Source organism: Agelaius tricolor, unplaced genomic scaffold (genome assembly GCF_023055355.1).
Source record: "Agelaius tricolor isolate 1412-34295 unplaced genomic scaffold, bAgeTri1.0.p SCAF_6, whole genome shotgun sequence".
NCBI classification, from domain to species: Eukaryota; Metazoa; Chordata; class Aves; order Passeriformes; family Icteridae; genus Agelaius; species Agelaius tricolor.
Window position 1 is genome coordinate 45,376,644 of NW_027269266.1, and position 25,664 is coordinate 45,402,307.

The 25,664-nt window shown below is 38.7% G+C and overlaps 1 protein-coding gene across 4 annotated transcripts; it reads right to left on the reverse strand.

Moving 5' to 3' along the window:
- Window positions 1-4,632: 4,632 nt before the first annotated feature.
- HERPUD2 (HERPUD family member 2) lies at window positions 4,633-25,291 on the reverse strand. 4 transcript variants are annotated; one of them, XM_071429642.1, is made up of 9 exons: window positions 24,615-25,291; window positions 19,184-19,261; window positions 15,745-15,858; window positions 13,606-13,763; window positions 8,662-8,748; window positions 7,896-8,018; window positions 7,272-7,595; window positions 5,976-6,063; window positions 4,633-5,639 (listed from the first exon to the last, which is right to left on the reverse strand). In XM_071429642.1, exons 1-9 carry the CDS (start codon window positions 24,759-24,761, stop codon window positions 5,478-5,480), a joined length of 1,281 nt encoding a protein of 426 aa, XP_071285743.1. In that variant the 5' UTR covers window positions 24,762-25,291; the 3' UTR covers window positions 4,633-5,477. The 4 variants fall into 4 exon arrangements, with proteins under 4 accessions (XP_071285743.1, XP_071285742.1, XP_071285744.1 ...); XM_071429641.1 differs by having other exon boundaries at window positions 5,976-6,090; window positions 24,615-25,286; XM_071429643.1 differs by lacking the exon at window positions 19,184-19,261 and having other exon boundaries at window positions 5,976-6,090.
- Between the last annotated feature and the right edge of the window lie 373 nt (window positions 25,292-25,664).

A 25,664-nucleotide genomic window follows, 5' to 3' on the forward strand; every position in this document is an offset into this window, starting at 1 on the left:
TCAGCACCCCCGGTTACCCCGTCACCAATGACGTGCTCTTGTTTTGTCGAATACTCATTTCCTTAATTATCTCTGGCTGACAAATTAGAGCGTCAAGTGGCTCATCGGCCAGACAAGCGGCTCATTTATTTTTACAGCAGCGTATTTTCACATTGCTGCGGTTATTTCATGGCTACGGTTTGACCTTGCACCAAGTTACTAAGCAAAATAGTCCAAGAAAGCCACCCAAATATGATAACTTTAACACAAAGACCAGGTTTTGGCTTTCCTTTCCAAGCAGCAGTTAAGGTCAGCAGACTTCCTAAAGCCATAAAGAAAATACCTCTGCACATGCACAAAAAAGCCCCTCATCTTTTAAAACCAAATGTATCCACAATCCAATTTACATTTGTCTCATAAGCACCTCACACCAAGCTTCTCCCTCTAGATTTCTGCAAAGCTAGGGAAAAAAATGTCAACGGTCTTTCTGTAAGTTTTCCCCTGCTTTAAGCACATGCACCACTGTGTGAGCAAACTCCAGTTGTAGCTGCCGTGGTGTAAGCGCCATACTCCAAAAATTACCAGTAATTTTGCAGTTTATTTCTATGACGGCAAAAACTACGCAAGAATAATCCACCAATATCACTGGCATGCATTAAAGGAAAAAAAAATTATTGTTATATAGCAACATTTCCTCATGTTGTTTAAACAAAGTCTAAAACAAGCACAAACTAATCCTAATAAAGAAGAGAAAAACTGTCTTGGTAAAGAAGTGGAAATGCTGCTCCATGGGAATTCTCCCACTGGACACTGTGCTTGCCTTTGCAAAGGCAAAAGAAGTTATGCAGCCCTAGCCTCTTTATGGACACTTCCTTCAGGTGCAGTATGTGCTTCCCTCCTCTCCAATCACTGCTACTGGGTTGATTATCCTTAAATACGTCTAAACTGACAAGCATTCACATTAGTCATCCAACTTCCTTCAAAAGCAAGAGCTTGCATAGACAGCTGCAAGTGAATAAATCCAGCCAAGAAGCTGCAGCTGAACAGGTACTCCAGATCCAGCATTCCTACAGAGCCACCACCACACAGAATGGCCAAATACTTTTTTTTTGGGAGGGTGGGAATTACAATGAAACCTTGTACTACCTTGTTAATTGGACAAGCAGCAGATTTGAAACAAACAAAGGCTGTGAGTGATGAAGTAACTCATTCCCAGTTTGCATCATCCCACCTATACTAACACTGGAATCTGAAAGAAGAGTACCTCACTCACAGGAACAGCCACACTGGCATTAACCCCCTTAACTTGAATGCCAGCAGTATTAAAGCTTCCCCATGGCACCCTGGAGGCTTTGGCATCTGGCTGGCACCAGAGTAAAGGCAGGCCCCAACCTTACTAATAAGGGTGCACCCAGCTGGGCTGCAGTTGGGTCCACAACTGCCCACCCCAATATAACCAAAAACAGGTCAGAGTTCACACTCACTGGGATAAATTCTGAACTGCTTCCTGTCAACAGCAAAGACTGCTAAATATGAATTACACTAAAAATGTTCAGTATGTACAGGAAACAAGCAGCAGAAACATGACTAATCATACCATCTGATGGAAGTGTCAGCTTCATTTTGCATCAGGTATTAAGATTACAAACATCACTGACAATGGGTTGGGTTTTTTTCCTCTTTTCCTTCTTTTTTTTTGTTGCACCGATAGTAACAAGGTAGTGTCTTAGACTGAAGCAAACTTTTCCTGGAATATCAGGTGGTGACTTCTCTATGAGTGACCTGGAAAGCCAATTCTGCCTCTCAGGGTCTCCCAACCAAGCAGTAGCAAGAGATGGCAAGCTTACAATAGAAGAAAAAAAAATCCTTTTGTCCACTATTTTGTATCCAAGAATTCTCCAGTTTGACTTTATGTTACACTTGTGTCCCAGTTTCAGCTGGGATGGAATTCATTTCCCTTTTTAGTAGCCAGTACTAAGAAGTGCTGTGTTTTGGATTGAGTGTGAGAACAATGCTGATAACACACTGATTTTTCTCTTGTTGCCAAGCAGTGCTTACTCTAAATCAAGGTCTCCTCGGTTTCCCATGCTCTGCCAGGAGCAGACACAAAAGAGGCTGTAAGGAAACATGGCCAAGACAGCTGACCTGAACCGGTCAAATGAGTATTTCAAGCATAGAACATCATCCCCAGGATATAAACAGGGGGAAGCCATCCTAAATGGTGCCATGTGGAGCTCAAGGAGAGGCTGAGCATTTGTCAGCAGGTGGTGAGCAACTGTATTGTGCCTCATTTTTCTTGGGTTTTCTTTGCACCCTTTTTACTACAATTATTAGTATTACCATTATATTTCAATTTATCTCAATTATTAGACTGCTTTTATCTCACCCCCTGAGTTTTACTTTTTTTCCTGATTCTCCTCTCCATTCCCTGAGGGAGGGAAGAAAGGGGGAAGAAAACAAGCAGCTGCATAGTACAGCTGCCCACTGGGGTTAAACCATGACAACTTGTTAAGCCAACAGTGGCACTGCTAAACTCAATGTAAGCTGGGCTTTAGAAGTCAATGCACATGTATGTATGGATAAACAGGAGTTGCAAAGTATTTTACGAAGTATAGTATTAAGAAATCATGCTAAGGAGTAGCTGTGTGTTGCTCCATCAGTACTGCTGATCTGATCTGTGTCTTCACAGCAGAAGTGTTATGGAGGGAATGTGCTTCACTTGTGTCTGTTTCTGATAGGAGTCTCTTACATTAACGCACCATGAAGGTATTGCACCATAATGCCACACATTTGTTGTTGATTTACGTTTAGAGGAATCTAAATGCACTGTCATTTCAGGTCTTCCTGCAAGGTAAAGGAAAGAATCAATTTTAATCACTTTTTCTATATGCAAAGTTGTAAAAAGTGTGTGATTTACAGGTCAACTGGGGCACATCCTATGGTGCTTTAAACCTCACACCTTCTGATACATTTCGTGCCACAGATTTAATAGAGTTCTGCATCTAGCTTTTCCTAGAACCATGTACTACATAACTGTGTTTTGGCTTGGTTTATGCTATTGAACAGTTTCTACAAGGATATACTAAGAAAAATCAACCATTTTCCTAAGGTTCTAATTTCTCTCCCATCATCAACTGTTATACTTCATATGCTCAATTATATATGCAAATTGCTCAGAAAAACACGCAACAACAACCTTGTCTAATTTTCACCACGTTCTTTCCTTTTCTAAAAACTGTACACTTCTTACCTCAATCTGCTTTTCAATGCTTGCTTTGTATTTACTCATGATCACTACCTTTTCCTATTTTTGCTTCTGCCACTAGCTTTCCTCTGCGTCCAACTCTTTGGTAATGCTCCCTCCCTCATTGTTATTTCTCACTCACTTTCCTCAGTAACCATATTTTTGCTTTTCCTTGCTTGTATCTTGGTAAGTTGGGGAGGCTAGGAGATTTAATGATCTCATGGAAGTGTGGCCTCTGTGATGAATCAGTTCAGCTCTGTGTTCTGGTTAAAGCTCGCAGAACATCTCCCTCAACGTCCAACCAACTACCAGAATCTCTCATTTCACTATTTCAACCTTGTGAAACCTGCCAAATTTATCCTTGTCTAAATACAAATCAGCAGTGACAATTCTACAGCTTTTAACCAAACCATGGGTAACAGCATATGAGCTGTTTTAATCCAGTCTGCTAATAGCAGAGAGCTGCCATCAACTTCCTACAGCATGGAAAACAAACCAACCTGAATAACATCAGTAAGAAGCAACAAATGGCTGCTGATAGCTGGATACTGTCAGTCATAACTGCACAGCTAACAGGTATGCCAACACAAGGACAGAAAGAAAAATAGTAAAAGAAAAACTTTGGTAAAAGTGAGAACGAGAATACACGTGTCAAACAGATGAAACTTCTTCAGCGTATTCCAGAAGTAAGGCCTATTACATACAAGGCACTTGTGACACTCCTTTAAAAACATACGTTTTTGTACCATGCCTTAAATATTAGTCAAGTTAGATCCATCTGCCAAACTAAAAAAGGTAACTTTTCATGGACAAGGTCTATCCATTTTATGTATATCTAGTAAAGAACCTAAACTAAGATCAGCTTTCTGTAGTAAAAATGGGAAGAAAATATCATAATTAAAAATGACTTATTCATCATTGCTACCTATACAGCAAATAACATAACTGATGCTTTTAAGACTTACATCTGTATTTCTCCTCTGACAAACTTGTGAAAATTAAAAGGTTTTCTTTGGGTTTAAAACTTTGCTGCATAGCAGTTTAACAAAAACAAGCGAAAAATAAATCCCTATTTATCACTCATTCAGAATATTCAAGAACTTTGCCCCATACTTGAGGTCAAACATGCTTTACTTTGGTGGTAGTGTAACAGAATCTTTGCAGACATTCTTAAGTTAGAGAGCATGCCATAACTTCAGAATTAAGAACAAAACCAAATGTACCTTCTTGACTACGATTAAGGAAAGCAACCTAAAACCTGACATGGCACTCTGCTACTCTCTCATGTACCATTTTCTTTTTCTCAGTTTTAATAAGGTTAATGAAGTTAAAGAATACAGATAGTCTGCTCTTGAGAGCATACTTGTAACTGTATAGACGCTGCTACAAACACATCACTTTGGTCAATGTCAGTAATGCCACCATGATAACTTTATTACACTCTGAAATTAATCATATCCTCATCCTTAAGGAGGCACAATTTAGCCATTTGCATTCAAATATGCATATAAACATCCAAAAGAGTTACCATAACAGTTTTTATTAAAAAACCTAATGTACATGTTTTGCCCCAGCACAGCTATATTCTCCTTAAAAAGTACTGTATGTATCAAACATTTAAAGTTTATCCCATGACTGCCAATTGTCTTTGAAGAGCTGTCAAATACCTCCAACTTTAATGAATGTCAGTACAGTCTCAAGAAAAAGCTCTCAGCTTTTTAAATTAAGAAGCTTACTACGTTCTGACATGAAGACAACATGCCATTAACAAGTAACCCTTGTGTTAACTTCATTCTCTCAGGAATTATATAAGTTCCAAATCCCATGTGAGAATTCATACCCTGCATCAAACACAAGATTCATTATTCAGGTAAATAGAGAGCATTTGGAAAGGTCTGTCAACGTTCATACTTTTAACAGCTCTTTAAAGAGGTAATGGTGCAGATTACATACAAGCTCTTTGCCTCAGAGTAACACACATTTGAAATTAAAACAAAACATGGAAGACCAATATCTTTACATTTTATTCTTCAGAAAAAGAAGAATCTTAAAGAAAGCATTTAGTAGTCCACTTGTGCTTAAAATATTCAATGCATGAGAAAGCCAAAAGAAAAAAATACACATTTTTGTACACCATGATCAAAAAGATAACATTATAAATTTTCAGAAATTGCACTGTATTTAGAACACTCTCTAGCATCTGCTCCACTTCTACATATGGCTACTGAGGCTGCCTGACAGTTCTTTTTCCACTTTAATTGCCAACCTGTGGAGGCCCTTCAGGGATCAGTGATGTGAAGAAGGTTGTGATAAAGGACCAAGCAGAAGCCATGAATCCAGGCTGCTGCTCTGTATTGCCATCTTCACCTGCATCTTCTCCGTTGTCTTCATCAATCCCATCATCCATAAGTCGCTCCTTTAAAAACAGAAATTGAAGCAATTCAACTGCTTCTTTTCAGAATTCTGACATAAGGTAACCAGCAGTATCTTCCTACATTAAGTGACTTCTCTCAGAATAACCTCCTGAAGTAACTAGCATGAAGAAAGTCTGTGATTGAAGTAGAGACAATCAGTAATTGTCAGACTGGAGAAATACAGAATTTAAGCAGCAGGCACAACCTGAGGACAATGCTGAAAGCCTTCTGGTTAAACCAACTCCATTCCACAAAAGCTGGCTTTCTGTCCAGGCACTACAACATACTTTACAATATAATACATAGGAGTCTCAAAAGACATATCTGCCCTTACTCACCATCTCTTCAAGATCAGGATTATTTGCATGTTGCCCATCACGGTTCACTTCTGCATTATTGGCTGCCTGTTGCTGGCCTCCCTCTTGCCTAAAGGGAAACCATCCAGCTTGGTGTCTATGTAAGAAAGCGGAACAGTTGAAAACCTCTCTTTTGAAAGGAACAAAAAGATTTTTCTTCTACAGCTAACTACTGCAGCAAATTCTGTAAGTATTTTCAAATGAATGAGGTTACATCTATTTTTCTGTAATTCATCCTACTAAACTGAATGGCTATTCTTCAATGTAGGCATTAAGGTCTTGCTGTTCATAGCCCTCAGTTCCAGCAGACAAATAATGTACCACAATTAGGTGATTATATAGGTAGAATATGGGTTTCCTCCCCATTTTTAAGCACTGAAGTTAAGTAAGTTTTCAAAGCCAGTCTTAATTTTCTTAGTTTAAATTTAATTTGCTGTGGAAAAAAGCAATTTAAATTCCATCTAATGCTTGAACCACATCACCACTGTAAATAAAATAAGCCTCTCCCACGTTTACAAGCATCTATATTCTGATTTCAATTACCTTACCTGTATGAAAGAACAGTCCTAGTTAGGACTGAGACTACAGTGTAAGGAAACTCTCAGTGAAAGACATCAGTCCAAGATACCAAGCATTACTTCTGTTTTCCACTTCTATTTACATCATTAAAGTATCTTCATATGCAAAAGGAAGTGATGACAACAGTACTGGTATTTCTCAACTAAGCACAGAATGTGCTTATGTCTTTATGACATGTAGTTAAAAAAATTTTACGTCTCCGTATTCTACCAGATCTAGTACCTCACTATTACAGTACCATTACCTAAGAAAACTTACTGCACACACCCCTATACATTATTTTGGAAAGATATTTGAGTTTTGCTCTGCAATTTCATATCCAAGCAGTAAGTTTAAGTTTATGCAAGTATATGCTTGACTTATATGAGCTTCCTTCCCCTCACAACCCTGCTTTCTCAATTTTCATTCCAAAATGCTACATTTCAACAATACTGATCAATTATTATCACCAATACGTAAGAACATTGTGTTTCAGGTATAAGAGGTATCCAGCTCAGTGTAAAAACATTTTGAGAATTGCTTTTCTTCACATCAGTCTCTCTACTTGTTTAAATTTGTTTTTTTTAACAGACACATCCTATTGTAAAGGAGGAGTGTGTAAATTTTTGCACGTGGATGATTTTTTATTCTAAGTGGAATAAACATTAGCACCATACTCCACATCTCAGATCGGCAGCTATACTCAACTGTTGTACTCACAAATAAACCAGCAGCATGGCTCCCATTACCATGACAAACCGACTGAAAGAAGAATAGAAGTATACAATGCTCAGAAGAATTGCTGCTCTAGAGAACGTGTACATCCAGTCCAGCCAGTCCCGGTTGAAGTCCTCTTCATTCACTACTGGGCCACCCTGTGCATTCATCTGAACATTTTGGTTTACAGGCCTGTTGTCCTGGACAGCTACATTTGGCACTGCTGCAGGCTCATTTGCAGGAGCGTGTTCTGAATTTACAGCCTGGGCAACTGCAGATCTTGCTGGCTCGGTGCTGGAAGTCACTTGGGCTGAAACAGCAGCTTGGCTAAAAATTTAAACATAAACCTGGTTTGTCAAAAAACATGCACCATAATTACTAAGCCTGTCTTCTTTGCTATAGTTCCAGATGTAATACATGTCAGAACAAACTGCATTCTCCCTTAGAGTTTTATTTACTAAGACATTAATTTAATTATAATCCAAGACTAGATTTCATAAGTTGCTGGACAAAACAGAGTATAAAACAGAGCTAGACAAAATAAACACTGCCATTTTGATCCTGAAAAAAACATTTAATATATTCTTTTCACTAGTGTAGCTCAGTACTAAGATAATGAAGACTTACTATTGCATGTAGTACTGACGTACATACATCTGTTGCCACCATATCATCTGTAAGGGACTGAATGCAGGATACATGGAAAATCCAGCAGGAGCACCTTGGCCTGGAAACTGGTTGCCTATGTTGCTAGAAAACGATTTAAAGAAAAATATTCAGCTCTGAATTGTGATATTTAAAAAGCGTGCTAGTATTAAAAAACAATTAAAGTAGCATTTCTCCTCTCATTTGTTCCCCTAAAATAACACACTGAAATAACATATAGTGAGATCATCCAACCCATTCCAAAAAAGCACATCTTCATAAAAGGAATGAATAAGCAAAGTTATTTCCATAGAAAGAATATTTTGTTTTGTACTTAGTATGTGCACTAGCTACATCTCTGGGACAAAACAATGCTGGAAATTTTTCAAGACTGTGCTAACTGCAGAAATTCTTTCATACAATTCTTTTCAAATTCAGAGGTCATCCTTAAAGGTCTCCAAGAGGTCTAAAGGGAAAATTCACTATCTTCTACAGCTGTCTTTTAGAAGCAATATCTGAAATATCACTGTGATCAGAGACCTGAAGAAATAACATAAGCAAAGACAACAAACTAATCTTTCAGATACAGCTTCTGAAGATTGCAACTAAGAACACTGTAAAGGATTTACTTCCCCCCCTTCAATATTTTGAGCATATGTGATTCTGATTCACATGCAAGAGAGATAAAACTCCTGTACATAAGTTTTGTTTGGTTTTGTCTGCTATTAGACTTCTTATCCTCTCTTACCTCCTAGAGCATATAGCATGTTTTGGCAAGATTTCCAACTCTTTCCCAAAAGATTTTGATGTAGTGAACTGTAGTAAACCAGGACATCTTTCAGGACAGCATGAGAGTATAAAGCATGAAGAAAAGTTTATTCAGACTGCAGGTAGCAAAAGCTGAGACTGCTGTAATTGTACTGCAGACTACACCTGTTCCCTAAGTAAGGCACTCCCTGCAAAGATATCACCAAGAGATTTCATTAGTCTACCAGGCATTCAGATATACACGACATGCCCAGAAAGAAAGATGGGAGGAAGACATTAAAATCTTTTTTCCATGTTACACATGAATAAGTATTGCACTGTAATTCTGGACAAGAACCTGCCATGCAACTCCATGACCTCTGCTAAAACTGTTGTGTTTGCATTTAGCTATAATCTTTTTTTTTTTTCTATAAACTGTTGTCAAAACAAACAAAAATAACCAAAAGTACTTTCCTGATACCAAACACAAACTGAAACAGTCACAGGCATTATTCAAGGTTTATTTCAAATATTGAAAGGGTTAACTAGGAGCCCTGCTGATGCTGTTTATTTATGCATAATTAATGTGTTGAAACAGCAATGCCATGGAGCTACTGTTGAAAAACATTAATCATGATTTACGATTGCAAGCTATAAGAATGTGTTTGTCTATCCCTGGAACTGGCATACACTTGGAGAGATAAGACTCCTCCAAAATTCACAAAACATTTGACCTCAAAATGTAAAGATGATTTAAAGACATGAGTGTCATTAAGTACTGTGCTGAGACAAATCACTGAGCAGTGTCTCAATTTCAAGCAGTTAGAGTATCAGATGGGGTTTTGAACAGGCAGGATCACTCACTTCCACCTCAGTCAGCAAAAATCAGTACTACTCAACTTGCCTGGGTGAGTTCTGAAGAAATTTGCCACTTCCTTTTCTCACATACAGATTTTAGGATTCTTCCTTGTAACTGCTATGTTGACCTCAAAAAAAGTTGAGAGGGCTTAGGCTAAGCTTGCTCTCACAGACACATCTTTTAGAAATATCACCGGATTTGAGCCTTGCCTTTCTTTCAAACTCTTTTGAAAGCTGCTTTCTTGATGTCTTAAAGCTTAATGGTAGATTAAGTAGCCAGTCAAACAAGACAAACCACAGAAGTTCAGTTGTCATGCTCTTTTCTTTCACATGATTTCTTTCCCATTCAAATATTGTGGTGGTTTCTAATTTTATTTTCCCCAATAGCTTTTCTAGAAGACATGACTTCTTGAGAAGAAAGACTTAATTTTTCAAGACTTGGCTCCATTAATTGAGCAAAAGTAGACTGGCTTACAACTGGCTTCTGGCTTAGAATGCAAGCTAGTACAGCAGTATTTTCTTTGCTCATCAAAAATCAAATGGAGGCAGATGTTGTCAATTATACAGCTATTACAGCTGCCATGATATTAAGACAGCTTATGAAATTCAGAAGCAACTCTTTACACTGTAACAATGTATTTCAGTGAGAAGAACCTCCACAAAGAGGATCTTCTCAGCTAAGCAAGGCAGCTTGCTGTTCAAGGAAAAAGTAAAGTAGCACAATACTTTCTCCTCATCTTTTTCCAAAAGGAGGAGAAAGAGGTAGGAAGCAGAGTATATCAAAAGAATGGCAGCAACAGTGTAAGAACAAAGAAGCAAACAGGATTTGTAAAGGCATTCTAAGACTGGAGAACAAAGCAGAGCAGACAACAGAAGAACAGTTGCATAAACCAGAAAACAGTTCAAATGGTAGAGGTAGCTTCAGAATATTCTGAAAAGAGACACAGTGCTCCTCAGGATGGCTGAAAAGCACAAAACTACTTCTTTTGGTCTATGGAAGATACCCAAATAAATTAACCAGCACTGAATTTGAAGGTAAGGTTATCACAAAGATACTGCTCACCACGAGTGAAAAAACAAGAATTTTTATTCAGACTTAAAAGCCTAGAATATCAACTTCAGGCAGCATTTCAATATCCTCCGCTATGATACCTGCTACTTAGAAGAAAATACAGAGCAAAGGTGACTGATGCAGCAATGTATTTATGTGCTAGGATATACTGCATGCTGTCAGTATGTCATTTTGCTTTCAAACATTACTGTGTGCACAATACAAAAGCATTTCACTAGATGGGCCACCCACACTTGACAAATGATTCCACTGCCTTGATGTCTCTTGTCTGTTTACTGCTTCCAAGTGCTCTCCAGTCTGAAATGTGAGCCCTGTCAGGGCTGAGCCCGTGTGTTCTGTTTGTACCTCTGCAGCACAGACCCTGATCCCCAACAAAGTCCACTGGAGCAGGCAGCGCTGTGCTGGCTCCCCACAGCTAAAGAATCACTTGGTACATACATAAACTACTTCCCCAGTTCCACCTCAAGTTTGGAGTTCTTAAAAACAGCATTTGCAAAAGCTTAAAAGCAACAGAAGGTTTTAATTTTTTTTCCCTGTAATACTTCAACAATCTGAACTAAATGCTATTTTCCCAAAGTATGTTCAACTCTCACACTGCAGCATTAAGCCAGGAGCTGAAAAAAAAATCAAAACTGTAATTTAATCATCTAACATCCACACTACTTATTTATACAAGTCAGTCAAGTATTGCAAAACACCCAGAGAAACTGACTCTTACATAAATTTTTAAACACCTGGTGATCTTTCCCTATCAGCAGTGCCTATATTTCATCATGCAAGAATAGCGAGAATAAAAATTGCTTGGTCATGAAAATAAAAGAAAAATCAACAGAGTAACACCAGTTTCAGCTATGAATCTTCATTTTCCTAGTAAGTCTTGATCTGCACATAAATTACATTAAAGCCAGATCCCACTGCCCCAAATGATGTTTAAGTGACAGCTAAAAAAACAGAGGGCATTTTTTACTGCTGGAATACAAGCAGCAGTGCCTAAAAGCAAAAGCAGATGCATCTGAAAAGACTACTGAAGCATTAAAAAGCACTCTTAAAGAAGCAAGCAGACTCTAGCAGGCACTGGGCACAGATTATTTCAAGTTGAGCAGAGCCAATATCCAACAGTCCACAAAGATCTACTTCAAGTTCTGACAGCATTCCATTAAAATACTTTCCAAAAAAAAAAGGCCTAGGATTATTTAGAGTTCATTTATTTTGGCATTTCTGTTCAGATTAGGAATGCACTCCTGGAAACCTCCAGTCACTTGCTCTTACTACAGTTCTGTTTGCACCACAGAACGCTCTTGGAACACCATCTGGATTCCTTCTGGATTACACAAAATTGAAATACGTGGTATGGGTGCACTGCCAATGCACCAGAAACACAAGCAGGACCCTGTTCCAGGTAGCCAAGCTAGAAATAGTCCAAGTAGGACTGAAACCCCTGAAATATGTACAGTCATGTCAGGTTCTCAGCACTTCATTCAGTCCACAAATCCACATTACCTGCTAGACATAGCAAGTCACAGACTTAGTATTTTTAATGCAAGTTATTCCTTCTTTCCAAGACAGCAAGGTCTCCCAAACTGACACAAATTAATTCAGCCCAAAGACTAAATAATGGTTCTGCTGCCTTTTGGAGTCCATAGCCTATTCAGTTCACCACCCTTGAAAAAAACTCACTCAGAATATGTCTATGTGAAAAGCTAATTGGAAAAATATTTAAACTTCTTACAGATTAGTCATTCATACAACACATCATAAATTGCTTCTGGAATTAATTTACATTACACCAACAGCAGTCTTGACAGTCAACCTGGTGTCACCTAGCTTTGTCAGAAGGGCAAGTATGACCACGTCTGTGAAGATGCATTTGGTCATAATAACACAAGTCTCCACCCATTCTTGCCAGCAGATAGTACATTTCAGATAATAATAAAAAAAAAATTAACAAATCCAAGATGAAAACTAGCAAGAAGAGTAAAGTCTAATGTAAAGAGTAAAGTCTAAACTGTAATGAGAGCATGTGAATTAAACTGAAGCTTTAGTAAGTTTTAACAGCTCTTGGCATCTGTTTTCTTTCCAGCAACACAAGCAATGTTATTGTTAGCACATTCATATTTTAGGGGCTTTTGTTTCAACATTCTCTAAAGCAGGTTTCTAGAATCTATACAGTACTGGGAAAACACCTTGTCAGAAAGGAAATTTGAAAGTACTCCCTGAAGAACTGACAGCTATCATCTCAGAACACACACTCAGAAATGTTCCTGTTTTCCCCTTGGAAGAAGCTACTACTACTGCTACTAACAACAAAAACATGTTTAAGCAGCTGCTAAGGTCACATGGCTTAAAATTCCTAAAGCTGCTTTTTAAGCACACACACAAAAAAAAAAAAAAAGAACAGAATTTGAATAGTTATGCAGTAACAGACCTGATATAGATTTGGTTACATTTCACTGGTATGTATGAAAATCCTTAAACATTCTGTTGTAGATACACAAGCACTACACATACTCAAAACACCTGCATATCATTTACTACACATACTCAAAACACCTGCATATCATTTCTAGCATTTCTATTTCTACAGTTTAAATATGGAGAAATGAAGAATTACATCTCTTTTGTGTAAAAAACTAGAAACCATCAGATTCCGCTAAGAATTTAGTGCTGATTGCTAAAATAAAGGACAGAAAAGACAACCAGAAGTAATAATTCTATCAGTTACATTACAAACTACATCCACAACACATATTAAAGCTGCACTACTCCAAGAAAACTGAGGGCAGGAAGCATAAAGAATAATATCAAAAATCAGTCTGAAGGGGAGTACCAAGAGCACTTCCTCTTTGACTGACTCCTGGCTAAAACCACTAATTTTCAACTTTTCTAATGCAACTTATGCTTCAAGGTGAACTAGCCAAATGGTTTTCCAGACTGTGAAAGAAACTTAATTGCAACTGAACATTTAAAGCACTGCACAGAGTATCAAAGAGTGAGGATTGCTTCAGTCTCACTTACCCTTGCATTAAATAAGGGAACTGGTGGCTTGGCATAGGATTGCTGTGTGCTTGTGGAAGATTACGATGCCTCACTCCATCTGCACTAGTGTTCAAAGACGTAGAAGCAGCTTCTTGGTTTGTGGGTGAGGCAGCAGTTGATCCAGAACGGTCTAAATTCTTAAAAATAAATAAAATCAAGGTTGTGGATCTTTGGCACAGTTATAAGATTTACCAGAGTGTCTTAAAAAAACTACTTGCTTTAATGTTTTGTCACAAGTTTTAATAGGAGTGTAAACACTGGGTAAAAGTCTTCTGTGGTTTTACTGGTTCTGGCAAGCCTTAGTAAAAACAGAAATTCAAAATTGTACTCAGGTGCAAGAGGGGGAAAAAAAAAAGAGAATTATTCAGAAAGACTCAACACTTGATGGCTTCCAGAGAAAACCACAAGTCACTGGGAATCATAGTTTCAAAAAGCCAAAGCAAACTAAAACTTAATTGAAAGAATATTTAGCAGGAACAAAAATTCTAGGGGCTATTGTTAACAGAAATAAATGCAACTTCAGGATATGACTGTCTTCAGAGACAGTGGCTTAAAACACCATTCCCCTATCCTTATCTTTAGTTACCCCTTCTACTCTTCTCCCTCTTCACTGTGCCAGCTGCCCAATCCAAATTGCTGCACTCATCACTAGAAGGGGGCTATGAATGAAAATAGGGAAACAGCTAGGAACTACTCAGGCTCCAAGGAACACATCTAAACTAGTGTCAGACCTCTGGTACCCGGCTTCTAAACTGTCACCATAACAAGATTAGAATGGGGCCATTGAGATGCATTGTTTAGTTGTAATAAATCCCCAAATCCTGTTGCTAAGAATTACTGTAGTAGTTATGTGTAAAAAAATCCTCTTTAACTTTGACAACTCAGAAAGTGAGGAGGTGCAATTACTTAAGACATCTATGCCACAAAAAACACAAGAAAAATTTACCGCTAGACCAGTGGGGGTGGGGAGGAATAGAAATAAAAAACAACTAGAAGGACAAAGGCCATTCAAGCTTTGGGTTTAGGCTGTTTCCTCCAAAGTGTTATGAACTCAGCACTTTGCAAACTGCCTGCTTTAAGCAGTCATTAATACAGTCATTCAAATACAACACTGACAACTGATGTACACAGCAATAAACACCTGCCAAGCAGGCTGCCTGTGTCCTGCCTGTATACAGAAATATAAATAAAACCTTTGAAAAGATGTTGCAGCCACAGTCCCCTCTCTACTATTGCTTAAACTGCTTATGTTTCTGACAACCACGTAGGAGCCTGACACAGGCCCTGTCAACAGGAGAATGAAGGCAGACAGCTTCAAAGGGCATTTCCCATATGCTGACAATCCACACATCTCAGATGAAATGTACCTACGCTGGTATTGTACATATCCCTTTCTGACTAACCTTCAAGGGTTGCTTAGTGATACTGCCAATTCTGGAAAAAAAAGAACTACCAAGTTCTCAACAGAAACCATAACTGCTTTTAAAATACAATACAACAAAGACCACCATCATTTTCGGAGGGTGTGAGGAGAGGAAGGCTCAAAACACCATAAACAAACATGTTCTGTAAATAATTTAACTAATAAAAGTGTTAAGAACACTTGCTACTTTTGACTGCCTTACAGATGCTATGACTAGCTCCAAGTTCATACATAAACACTGGCCAATTCCTGTCAAACAAAAAAACCTGGCCAAGTTCCACCTGTATCTTACGACAACAGCAATATTTTGACTGGTCTCTCTTAAATTTTCACAAAACAAGTCTCAACTTAGATTTTCTAAAATTCTGAATACGCTCTGCAATTTCTGCCAAAGATACAGAGATATAGAGAGAAAGGAAAGTGTACTTTTCAATACAGTGTTAAAAAGAAAGAGTAGCTTAGAAAAATAGTGCTTTATCATCTAATAAACATAACTATTACTATATGAAAAAAGGTCATCTTTGTTTAAATAAAATTACATCCTTAAATAATCAAGTCTAATCGTACAAATTCATATAGCATGCTCTACTTTCAACATACCATTTTACAGACAAATATGAAAAGTTAAAAGAGAAATTAATGGCAAGTTTCCTTAGTGTAGAAGGAATTCATGTCCTGTGTATGAAAAAACTCACTGAGCTACTGCTGGAGGTTGATGCTCCGTGACCTTCTCTACTGGTGCTGGGTTTTGGAGAACTTGGGGGTGTCCGAGATGCACATACCAGGTGAACCATATGATATTCATCTTGCTAAAAATTAAAGAAATCAAAGAGCTAAAGCAACAATATTGGAGAAACTTACAAGGATAAAAAAGTCTTTAAAAATTCAAAGTTGTAAGCACTAAAGAAACCTTATACAAAAGAGACCGTAGAGCAACACTTGAGTCCAGCACAAGAGTCTTACTGTCTCACAGCAAATGTATTCTTAGAAGCTGTCCACAACAAAATATGGAACATTGACTTTATCCCACTTTCCCCTAAAACTGTAGTATAGCAGAACTAATGGAAGAAACCCAGGAAAAGCATGAGGAAGTGTATCACAAGCTTAAACTTTTATTTTGGAAAAATCTCACACCTTTAACAGGGCTAAGTTTACCTAATATTAGGAATGCTTACAATTGCACTGAAATCTATGAAGAATGTTATTGAATAGAGACATCAGGGTACATGAAAAATGAAGGTACTGGAATTCCACAAGCAGACCAAGATAGGAACAATGTGCCAGCCATTGCATGCAACTAAAGGCCCCTGCAGATATTCCATGCTCGTGGAATGCTATTCAAAGTGCTAGGTGGGGCTTGAGTATTCCCAAATATTCGAAAATGAGGAAGCAAATGCATGCCACAACTTGAAGCCCTGTAGCAAGGCCATGCCAATTCCACCAGAACATGCTCACCCCAAATCTGAAGGCCATAACTTCAATCTGAAGCTATTTTGCTGTACCAAATTAAAACACTCCCTTACACGGCCATAGCAACACAACAGCTATGGCTCCATATTTAAATTGCACATTGCAGCTTCCTCAGTAACTAAATTTTTAGCAAGAGGAGCAACAAAAACATCCCTCTATCCTCTTCTGAAATCAGCATGGTGCAGGCAAGCTGCCATTTTTAATGAGATGACATTCAGAAAATCTGCATTTGGAAGCGTTTTTTTTAAACTACATATAAATGTGCTATAACAGCCATTTACCCATTTTTATGGTTTTAATCTTTAGGAATAGAGAAAACTAGATAAATGCTTTTACATACCACTGTGCATTACTGCTAGCATAGCCAATGCACACTCAGTCCTTTAAACGCCTTCCCATGAACCGGCCCCTAACCCCAAGCACAGCCTCACTGCTACAATAAGTGTAACTTCTTACCAGTCAGTGAGAGCAAGGATCAGAAAGCCCTGAACACAGGTGATCAGCACTTTGGCTACAAACCTAACTAATCACCTTCCTAGATAAGAATTTATGCCCCTGGGAAAGGCAAAGAAAGCTAGACATACCACTGGTTAGCCTGCAGCATACAGCTTTATCAAATGCAGCAGTTTATTGTAACATACTTCTATTCATATGTAATGTGTTGGACACCACTGTGCTAGAAGACTGTCACAACTTTCATCCAGCTTTTATGCATTTTGTATGGGTGAAATGACACTGGTTAGTACCAAGGAGCAAGTATCACAAAGCTAAACTCAGTGATTTAGTAAGTCCTCAGATAATATTAGGAATTTATAGATAATCCAGTAGGAAGATTTTGGCAGAGAATGAGACTGAATTTAAGTTTAATCATATTTTTCCAAAAGCTCTCAAAAGTTTTAGTGCAAAAACTCCTCTTCTTCCAACACAAATTTCTAACTTTGTGCTGGTGTGCTTTCAAATCCACTGAATTTCTTTAACTACACCAAAGGCCTATAACTGCCATTATGACATTAAAGCACTATGCCAATACTCTGAAGTCAAGCACAGCCCCTGTATGGTGAAGGAAGACATGAATTACAAAGTTTCTCCTCTAGCACATAAAGTTTGAAATCTTATTTTCTAAAGCAAGTGCATGGCAAGCAGGCCAAGTGAATTTAAGGAATTTGGATTTCATTTTGTACTTAGCAAGCAAAACTAAGCTTTGAGATAAGTTTTGTAACCATTTCCTTGAACATTTAAGTGGCACAGGGCATACACTGGTTTGCAACAGTCCAGCTTCAGTTTTCTAGTAAACCTATACATAGTAAACTGCAAACACCTTCTTTGGTAAGAAGTTTAATTCCATTTAATAAAATCTATTTCAGAATAAAGATTATAAAGTGTTAGTCTGCTGAAGCAATACTCAAGATGCCTCTGCATCTGTTTCTCCATCTTAATACTGAAGTTCAAGTGCCCACTTTTACTAAAGCACCATCCATGTTTGGAGACTTTCCTGCACAGGAAGTTTTACAATGTGACCAACACACTCTTACGGCCCGTAGATTAATTTTTACCCCAACACATTACAGAAAACCATCCCTACCCACAGCCAGGTACTATACTATGGAGTTCATCTATTTCATAGGATTAAAAACTGTACAAGGACCTAAGGCATTTCCCCAATAACAGCTATTGATTCATCCTGATCTGTTTACAAAGAACTTAGACAACTCAACATAATGCATCATGTTTCCGGTCACCATCAAAATTGAAAGAAAAGTTCTTTATAATCTACTCTAAATATCTTGTTCTACGCATTTTTAAGAACATTCCTGAATTAATGAAGTTTGATTACCTGGTATCATCAATCCAAGCTATTTGAGTCAGTTTGAAAAACCAAGTGCATGTGTGCATGAGATGTCACACATATTCAGAACTGGGATCTAAATGTTGACTGAAGAATCCAAAATTAGACTAATAGAATTATTTGTTCCAATAGGAACCAAGAGAATTTTTTTTAAAGTATGAAATGAAAAGAGCAAGAACCAACAAAGTTTGAAACATCATCAGGAATGGTTAACAGCTGCCAAATCAAAACCAAGAAAGTTTTCCCTTCCCGGGAAATTACTCAAGAATTGAGAATTCTTGCTTCTCCATAATTAACATATTACTCTTTATCTGTTTATACAAATGCCATTTTTGACATAACTTCTGGATTTAAACCTCTTTGAGAATTTAAATGATGTCCCAAATCAACACAAATATGCTGTATAATTCCATTTATGTGACAGTGGTAACTGTCCAAAAAAGTCAAGGCCAGGTTACAGCTCTAAGCAACGTGGTTTAGTGGAAGGTGGCCCTGCCCAAAGCAGGAGAGCTGTAATTACAACATCTATAAGGTCCCCTCCAACACAAATCATTCCATGACACAACATATCACTTGCTTGGGACTTAGCATAGCCTACTTGCTCTCCCACCAATTGGAAACACCTCCTCAATCCACAATATCATAATCCTACACACAAGGCACGCCTGAAAATACATTTTCCAGAACATAGCAACATTATATAGTTACATCTCTCAATACCACAATGATAATTTTAACTTAAATAGCACAAATCTAAATTCCTATTTCCCAAAGACAGGGTTTGATCAAATATTGTATGGTGTTGATATAGAGCTTACTTTTCTGAGAACATCTTTCAGCTGCAGATGATCAGGAAGCAGTCTGCCAGAATACACCAGTCTCTGATCCTTTGTAGACTAGGAGATGGGGACAAAGAAAGGAATTTAGCTTTTTTTTTTTCCTGCTGCACAGGTATATAGCTGGAGATAAAAGGAATTTTCTCATCTGCAAATGTTAAGTCCAATCACCAACAGAGAGACTTAAAAACATTTCAGAGGCTTCACAAGTCCAACTCACAAATTACTTCTGAAAAAGAATTGTGCTATTAAGCACTCAGCAAGAGTGCCATAACAATTAACAGCACTTAAGGGTAAATGCTTGTCAAGAAAACTTTCAAGTACATTCAAAAATTCCTGTCTTTTAGTGATTTGTTCTTTACCCTGCTCCTGGTCCCAGTCACCTTCTGAAAATATAGATGGAGAAGTGGCTGGAGCAAAGAAAGTTAGCAGAACAATGGAATGCCAATTAAAATACAGAGAAGAGCACACATTTCAGTCTTTTTCAACAAGGACCTTCTGTTATTAGTCCTTGCCCCCACCCTCAAACCCCCTGCAGAAAAAAAAAAATCAAAAAGACACAAAACCAAAAATAACATAATTAAAAAAAAAACAAGAAGGAAAGCATTCAAAAGCAAGAATCAGCAGAAATTTTTTTTGTAAGGTAGCCTTCCAACCTGGGTAACCTTTTTTCCTATTCTTTCAGTTTCACAGTTTAAAACAATCTAGTATTGTAAACAAAGATTTTATTTTTTTTAACAAATTATATACTGTTCATATTTTAATAACTTTGGACTAATCCACACGATAGAAATAACAACAGAATTATTTTAAGGGAAACTATTTTAGGTGCCTAACTACAGTAAGATGTCCAGTATGCTAAAACAAGGAGCTTACTTCGTCCAACAAAACACAGAAACACAAATGCTAAACAAACAAATCTAGCCTAACACCATTGGAACAAACATGCATTATCAGCATGAACTATTTGAACAATTTCCCCATCATGCAAACACCAAGCCTTACACCTCTCCTCTTCCTATCCCAGCCCTGCAGTCTTGTTCATGCTAATACTACGACAAATAGCTGAGCCCCAGATCTCCCTGATTACGAAAAGCTTTCACATAAGTTTTGACTTTTTTCTTCTTGCAATAGCCTTCTACAGATCCAAAATAATTTAGCAGAATACAGAAATGTTACAAAACTGTTTGGGTTTTTTCTACCTGGGAAAAAAAAGGGTCATATCATAAGAACAAAACAGATATTCAAAGCAAATAAGGGTAATAAGTACTCAGTAAATCTGAAGCTTTAACTTTTTTCCCAAAGCCAAACTAGCCATTCATGATTAAATACGTGTTGGTTTTTTTTTTTTTTTAAATAACCTGCCACATACTGTGCAGAACTGTTTATCACTTCTATTTAAGACTCATTTTCTCTACTGTTCTGCATTTTTCTGTATTTTTAATTAGTGGCCTTGGACAGTATTTTTATGTCTCCCAACATGGGGAACTAGTTATTTGCAGCTCAAATTGATAAAATACTGCAATACATTCAACAACAATGCTGTACTGTTTCTATTTACATTTAAAACAAAAAAAAAAGCCTGACTCATATCAGTAACTTCTTTTGAGGTATACCATTTCGTTGCGCCCTTCAATCACGAACAGGCTACCAGCAGAATGCAAGCTTGCATTCTGTGTTTGGGAAAGGACTGAAAAATCAGAATTTAAGCATCAAGATTAAAGAAAACTTTAATTTCCTGTAAATTGGAGACTTGTTGCTTTAGACTGACCAGTGCAATCAGAAGAAAAATTTTAAGAATCCTTGTTTCTGGGTCCTGAGACAGATTATCTGGAGATTAGTAAGAACAGATAAGCATTTAAAACAAGGAAAGCCCAACAGCAAAAACTCTTCAAACTCCAAATCTTTAAATCACCATCCAGCATAGCACTAGAGTGTTGTTTTGCCTATCTCACTCTAATGGGGCTTTCTACATGGTCACTTTCAATTGTTCTCTTTAGTACCTCATGAACTAGCCCCTCTTCCACCCCCTCTCATTAAAGTATTTTCTCAAACAAGATACAAGTCACTTTTAAATATGAGTATTTTACAGAGGTGAAACTGGCAAGATTAAAACAGCCCCTCAAAGCTGACTACACAGCCTTCAGTAATGCATTTTAACTCCCTACGGTAAGGCCACAAAAGAAAAGGTTAAGCATATGTTGAGTACTTTAATGGGGAAGATGAGGCCTTAAACCCCATGCTCCTCCCTTCATAAATTAAACAACTGCCTGAGAACTAAAGGATTATCACTTGCAATTCTCAGGTTGAAAGCCTGTAATTCTGAAATGGACTTTTTTTTTAATACAGATGGAAGAAGAGGTAATAAATGTGAAAACACAGTAGTTCACATATATGCCAAAGTAAATGGAAAAGGCATTCAACTCATCCTCTGCCAGAGGAAATGTCAGTACCACACCTCCTGCTTCAAGAACAGGACACTCACTGCTAGCTGAAACACTGAACTGTGATGGAAAAACACCTCAAACCACATAATTAGAGTAGCCCCATTTTCAGAAGAAAGCACATGACATGAGAAAAAATTATTCTAGAACCTAGAGTGAGATGGGAGACAGTTTGCAGATCAAAATCCGAAATGTATGTATTCAAAACTAAGAACTCCAGAGCTACTGGTTTGGAATTTTTTCCTCCATTTTTCATGCAAGACTTCTTTTGCAATGCTTAGTCCAAACTAGCTATGCCCAGCAGATTACCAAACACCAAACCTAAGACAGTGTAGCAATGTTCTGTAGGAACATAGGTGATCTGTGAGCTATACAGTTGCAGCTACCAGACAGGTATTATTTTAGTTCACTAAGCCTCTCTCCCATTCTTCCATAGCTAATAAAAATCCAGACAACCACATCTGGTGAGAACTGTAGGCAAATGCTAATGACAGGTACTGTGGGAAATGAGAAATAGCAGTTTTCAATTACTGTTTATGGTGTAATCAATGCAGCACTTAATGCACTGAAGGTAGGATCTGCCAGACTGAGACACCCAGGCTGATTTTACAAGAGCCTTGTGTTATTCTACATAAGTATTTCATTTAGGGACATTGTAACTGCAGTACTCTAGCTGCGAAAACTGGTCCAGACAGGGAGCAAAAGTACTGAAAAATGTGAATCTTGGTTAAGGCTTACAAACATAATTTAACACCCTTCTGAACCTATTTAGCTTATGCAAGTACTTACTTCGTGAAGTGTATCAACTTTAATAACAACTAAACCGATCTAAATCTGCCTGTATTTGAAATTTGTATGTATTTAGGCAAGTAATTTACACAAATTAATCTGGAAAATACTGCCTCAAGACCTAACTTCTCATTTGCCTATTCTAATCACCTCACTTTCTAAATACTCTGAATAAATTGTAAATTTAATTAGGACACTTACAGTTATCATAATTTACTGAATAATTTACAGATGCACATACAAGAATGAGGTTCAATTCACACAGAAAACTTGAAATACTATGTACAGCAGTGACAGCAACTGACTTCTATTTTACACCTTTCAAGAACACTCCAAGGCCTGCAGAGTCTTTGTGTTCTGGTGTACTCCCACCACCTTAAAATAGCATTCTAATAGAAATTACTTCCAGGACCTATCATAGTGAGGGAACAGAGAAATCAAGCTTTTAGCACTGATCTGGTTTAAAAGGAAAAAAAAAAAAACCCCAAAAAAAAACAAGGGGAGGGGGAGGGGAGCTCCTAAAAGCAAAAGGACTTACATTTGAAAAAAGCAGTAGCACTCAAAATATATTGAGCCAAAAATATACTTTTTGATTTCACTATACATAGGAGCTATGCTATTAAACACCTTTCTCCTCTCCCATGTTATTACTTTAATTTGAAAGGTCCTATGAAATAAAAATACTGTGTTCAGTTATTAGTTTAACTGCAAGTGCAGTAAATCCAAATAAAATTGGAATTACTGAGACAGTTCTCATTAAAGAAACTCCCCATTCTTTAACCCAGAACAAACTTGGGTGTGCTGAACTACTCATGTAATACTGAGAGGCATGTTGAGGAATCTATTTTCAACAGAAGAAAGATGTTTCAGGAAACTGAAATTTAACACTATACTGCTGTTTAAAGCCGACAGTGCAACATGCAGAGCTCTTGTTCATTATGGTTCTTTCCTTTCAGGAGCTGAATTTAGCAAGATCATTCATAGGATGAGTAAGAAAACTAGTGTTTCACAAACACGTCACTGGAGGAAATTCTAGTGAGGAAGACAAAGTAGCAATCAGCTGAGTGGTATTTTTGTTTTCCACAGCAGATCGGCTCTTTCAGCAGAGAATTACCCACAGCAATAACTATATTCACAAACTCTCACAACTGTTTAACAGATGTCAATGTACCAGTGACACAGACCAAGTTGTTGGCTGCTTTTCTTCTTCTTTCCCCAAAAGGCAGAAACCCTTTTTGAGACAAAGCAACCATTTTACTTTTCCATGTCAAAAAAATCAACAATGACAGTAATTCTTCTACTGAACTAGGTGAACAATAATTTAAAATATAAATGCCACCTTCTTCTGGTGTTTTCTAAAGCCTGGTTGTAGGCCCCGCATGCTGCTGCAGTTCTCATACACTTCTCTGGAACAAATTTTTAAATATACAGTTCTGCACGACTGCCATTCTACACATATACAGTATTATTATCTATTGCCTATGCTTTTTTCATAGCCCCTTTTTACTGCCACATTTACAATTTAGGAGGAATTCAGAAATAAACCGTATTCCCCTCAGAAACAAAAAAAGCTATAGGTATTGTTTCAAAATACAGTCACAGCTGTCACACAAGTTCGTATAAGACCTGATAGCAGAATTTTCAGCACAATCTCAAGAAAAATGGCTTTTCAAAGAGGAAATAATTTTGGAGGTTGTTCAGCTACATAATTTCAAATGATTTTAGGAATAAACATCTATCTGCTCCACACCTCAATGAATTCCCTAGATCCTGTTAACCCTAAGTATATCACTTGTACTTGAGAACAGAACTCTTAGCCAGTGCTCTTAGATTTACAAAAATCAGTCTCAAATTCAGTTAACTGAGATACCTAAATCTCAGTTCCCAAATAAAAGATAAGTGAAGCATTAGTAAGCATCTTTAGCGATATCGCCTTTCAGGATGCTACACTGCGATCTTGTCACACGATGTAAAAGAGCAGCTTCGTATTTATTACACTGCCAACTTCCCTGAAAGCAGAGGGCCGGCCATCGCCTTCACGCAGCTCACTCTTCGGCAGCAGGGCTCTTGTTTGTTTATTTAACAAGGCTTAAAAGGGAAGTCTTGACCGCCTGTCCCCAAGTCGCCGCAGTGCCAGCCTTACCGACAAGGCGAGGGAAAAGGGCTGGCCAACAACTCACCGGCTTACTGGGGTACACCTTGGAGAGGTGGGACTTCAGCTTGCCCACAGTCCACTCCAGAAAGCAGCTGATGGTCTGGTCGGTGTATTTCTGGTTGGGGGCCTTGATGATGAGGGTCACCGGGTGCTCCACCACGCTCTGGTCCATGCTGCCCGCGGGGCCGGCCGGCCCTGCCCCGCTCTCCTCCTCCTCCTCCCCGGGGACACGACCCGCGAACCTTTCGGGGGGCTCCGGGCGGGTTCAGTGGCCGGAGCCGAACTTCTCGGGAGAGCTGGGGGAGCCCATCCCCGCGCTGGCACTCCGACCGCAGCCACAGGATATCACAACCTCGTCCACCACGCCCAAGGAAGAAGAAACAACGCGGCACCCGGAACGCACCCGTGCAGGCCGAACCCTCCACCCGCAACACCACCTCGGCCTCCGGCCGCTGCCGCCGCGTAAAATGGAGGCCGGAAGCGGCGGCGCCGCTGCCCCCGCCCCCCGCCGCTCCCGCGCAGCGGCACCCGGGGGCGCCCGCGGGCCGCAATGGCGGGCGGGGGCCGAGGCTGTGGGCCGCCGTGCGGGGTGTGGGCGTTCGCCGGCTGCTCGGGTCGCTGGGCTCATTCACAAGAAGGTCTCAGCGACTGGAAGGCTTAAATGCTTCTGAGCATGGGAATTAAAGCTTTGCTGCTTGTGTGTCTTGCATCCGTCACCGTTGCGTGGGAATGCCGCAGTGTAGTTAGCCCAAATGCCCTTGTGACGTCAGGAAATGCTGTTTTATAACCAGACTGGAGGCCACTGAATCGCAAAGAATCACCAAATCACAGAACAGTTTGGGTTGGAAGGGATCTTAAAGATCATCTGGTTCCAAGCCCCTTGCCAAGGGCAGGGACATCTTGCTGTAGGCCCAGGTTGCTCAGAGCCCCATCCAGCCCAGCCTTGAGCAGTACCCAGGATGTGGCATCCACAACTTTCCTGGGCAACTTGTGCCAGTGCCTCATCACCTTCACAGTAAAAATTTTCCTCCTTGTGTATTTAATCTAAACCTACCCTCTTTTTATTTGAATCCAT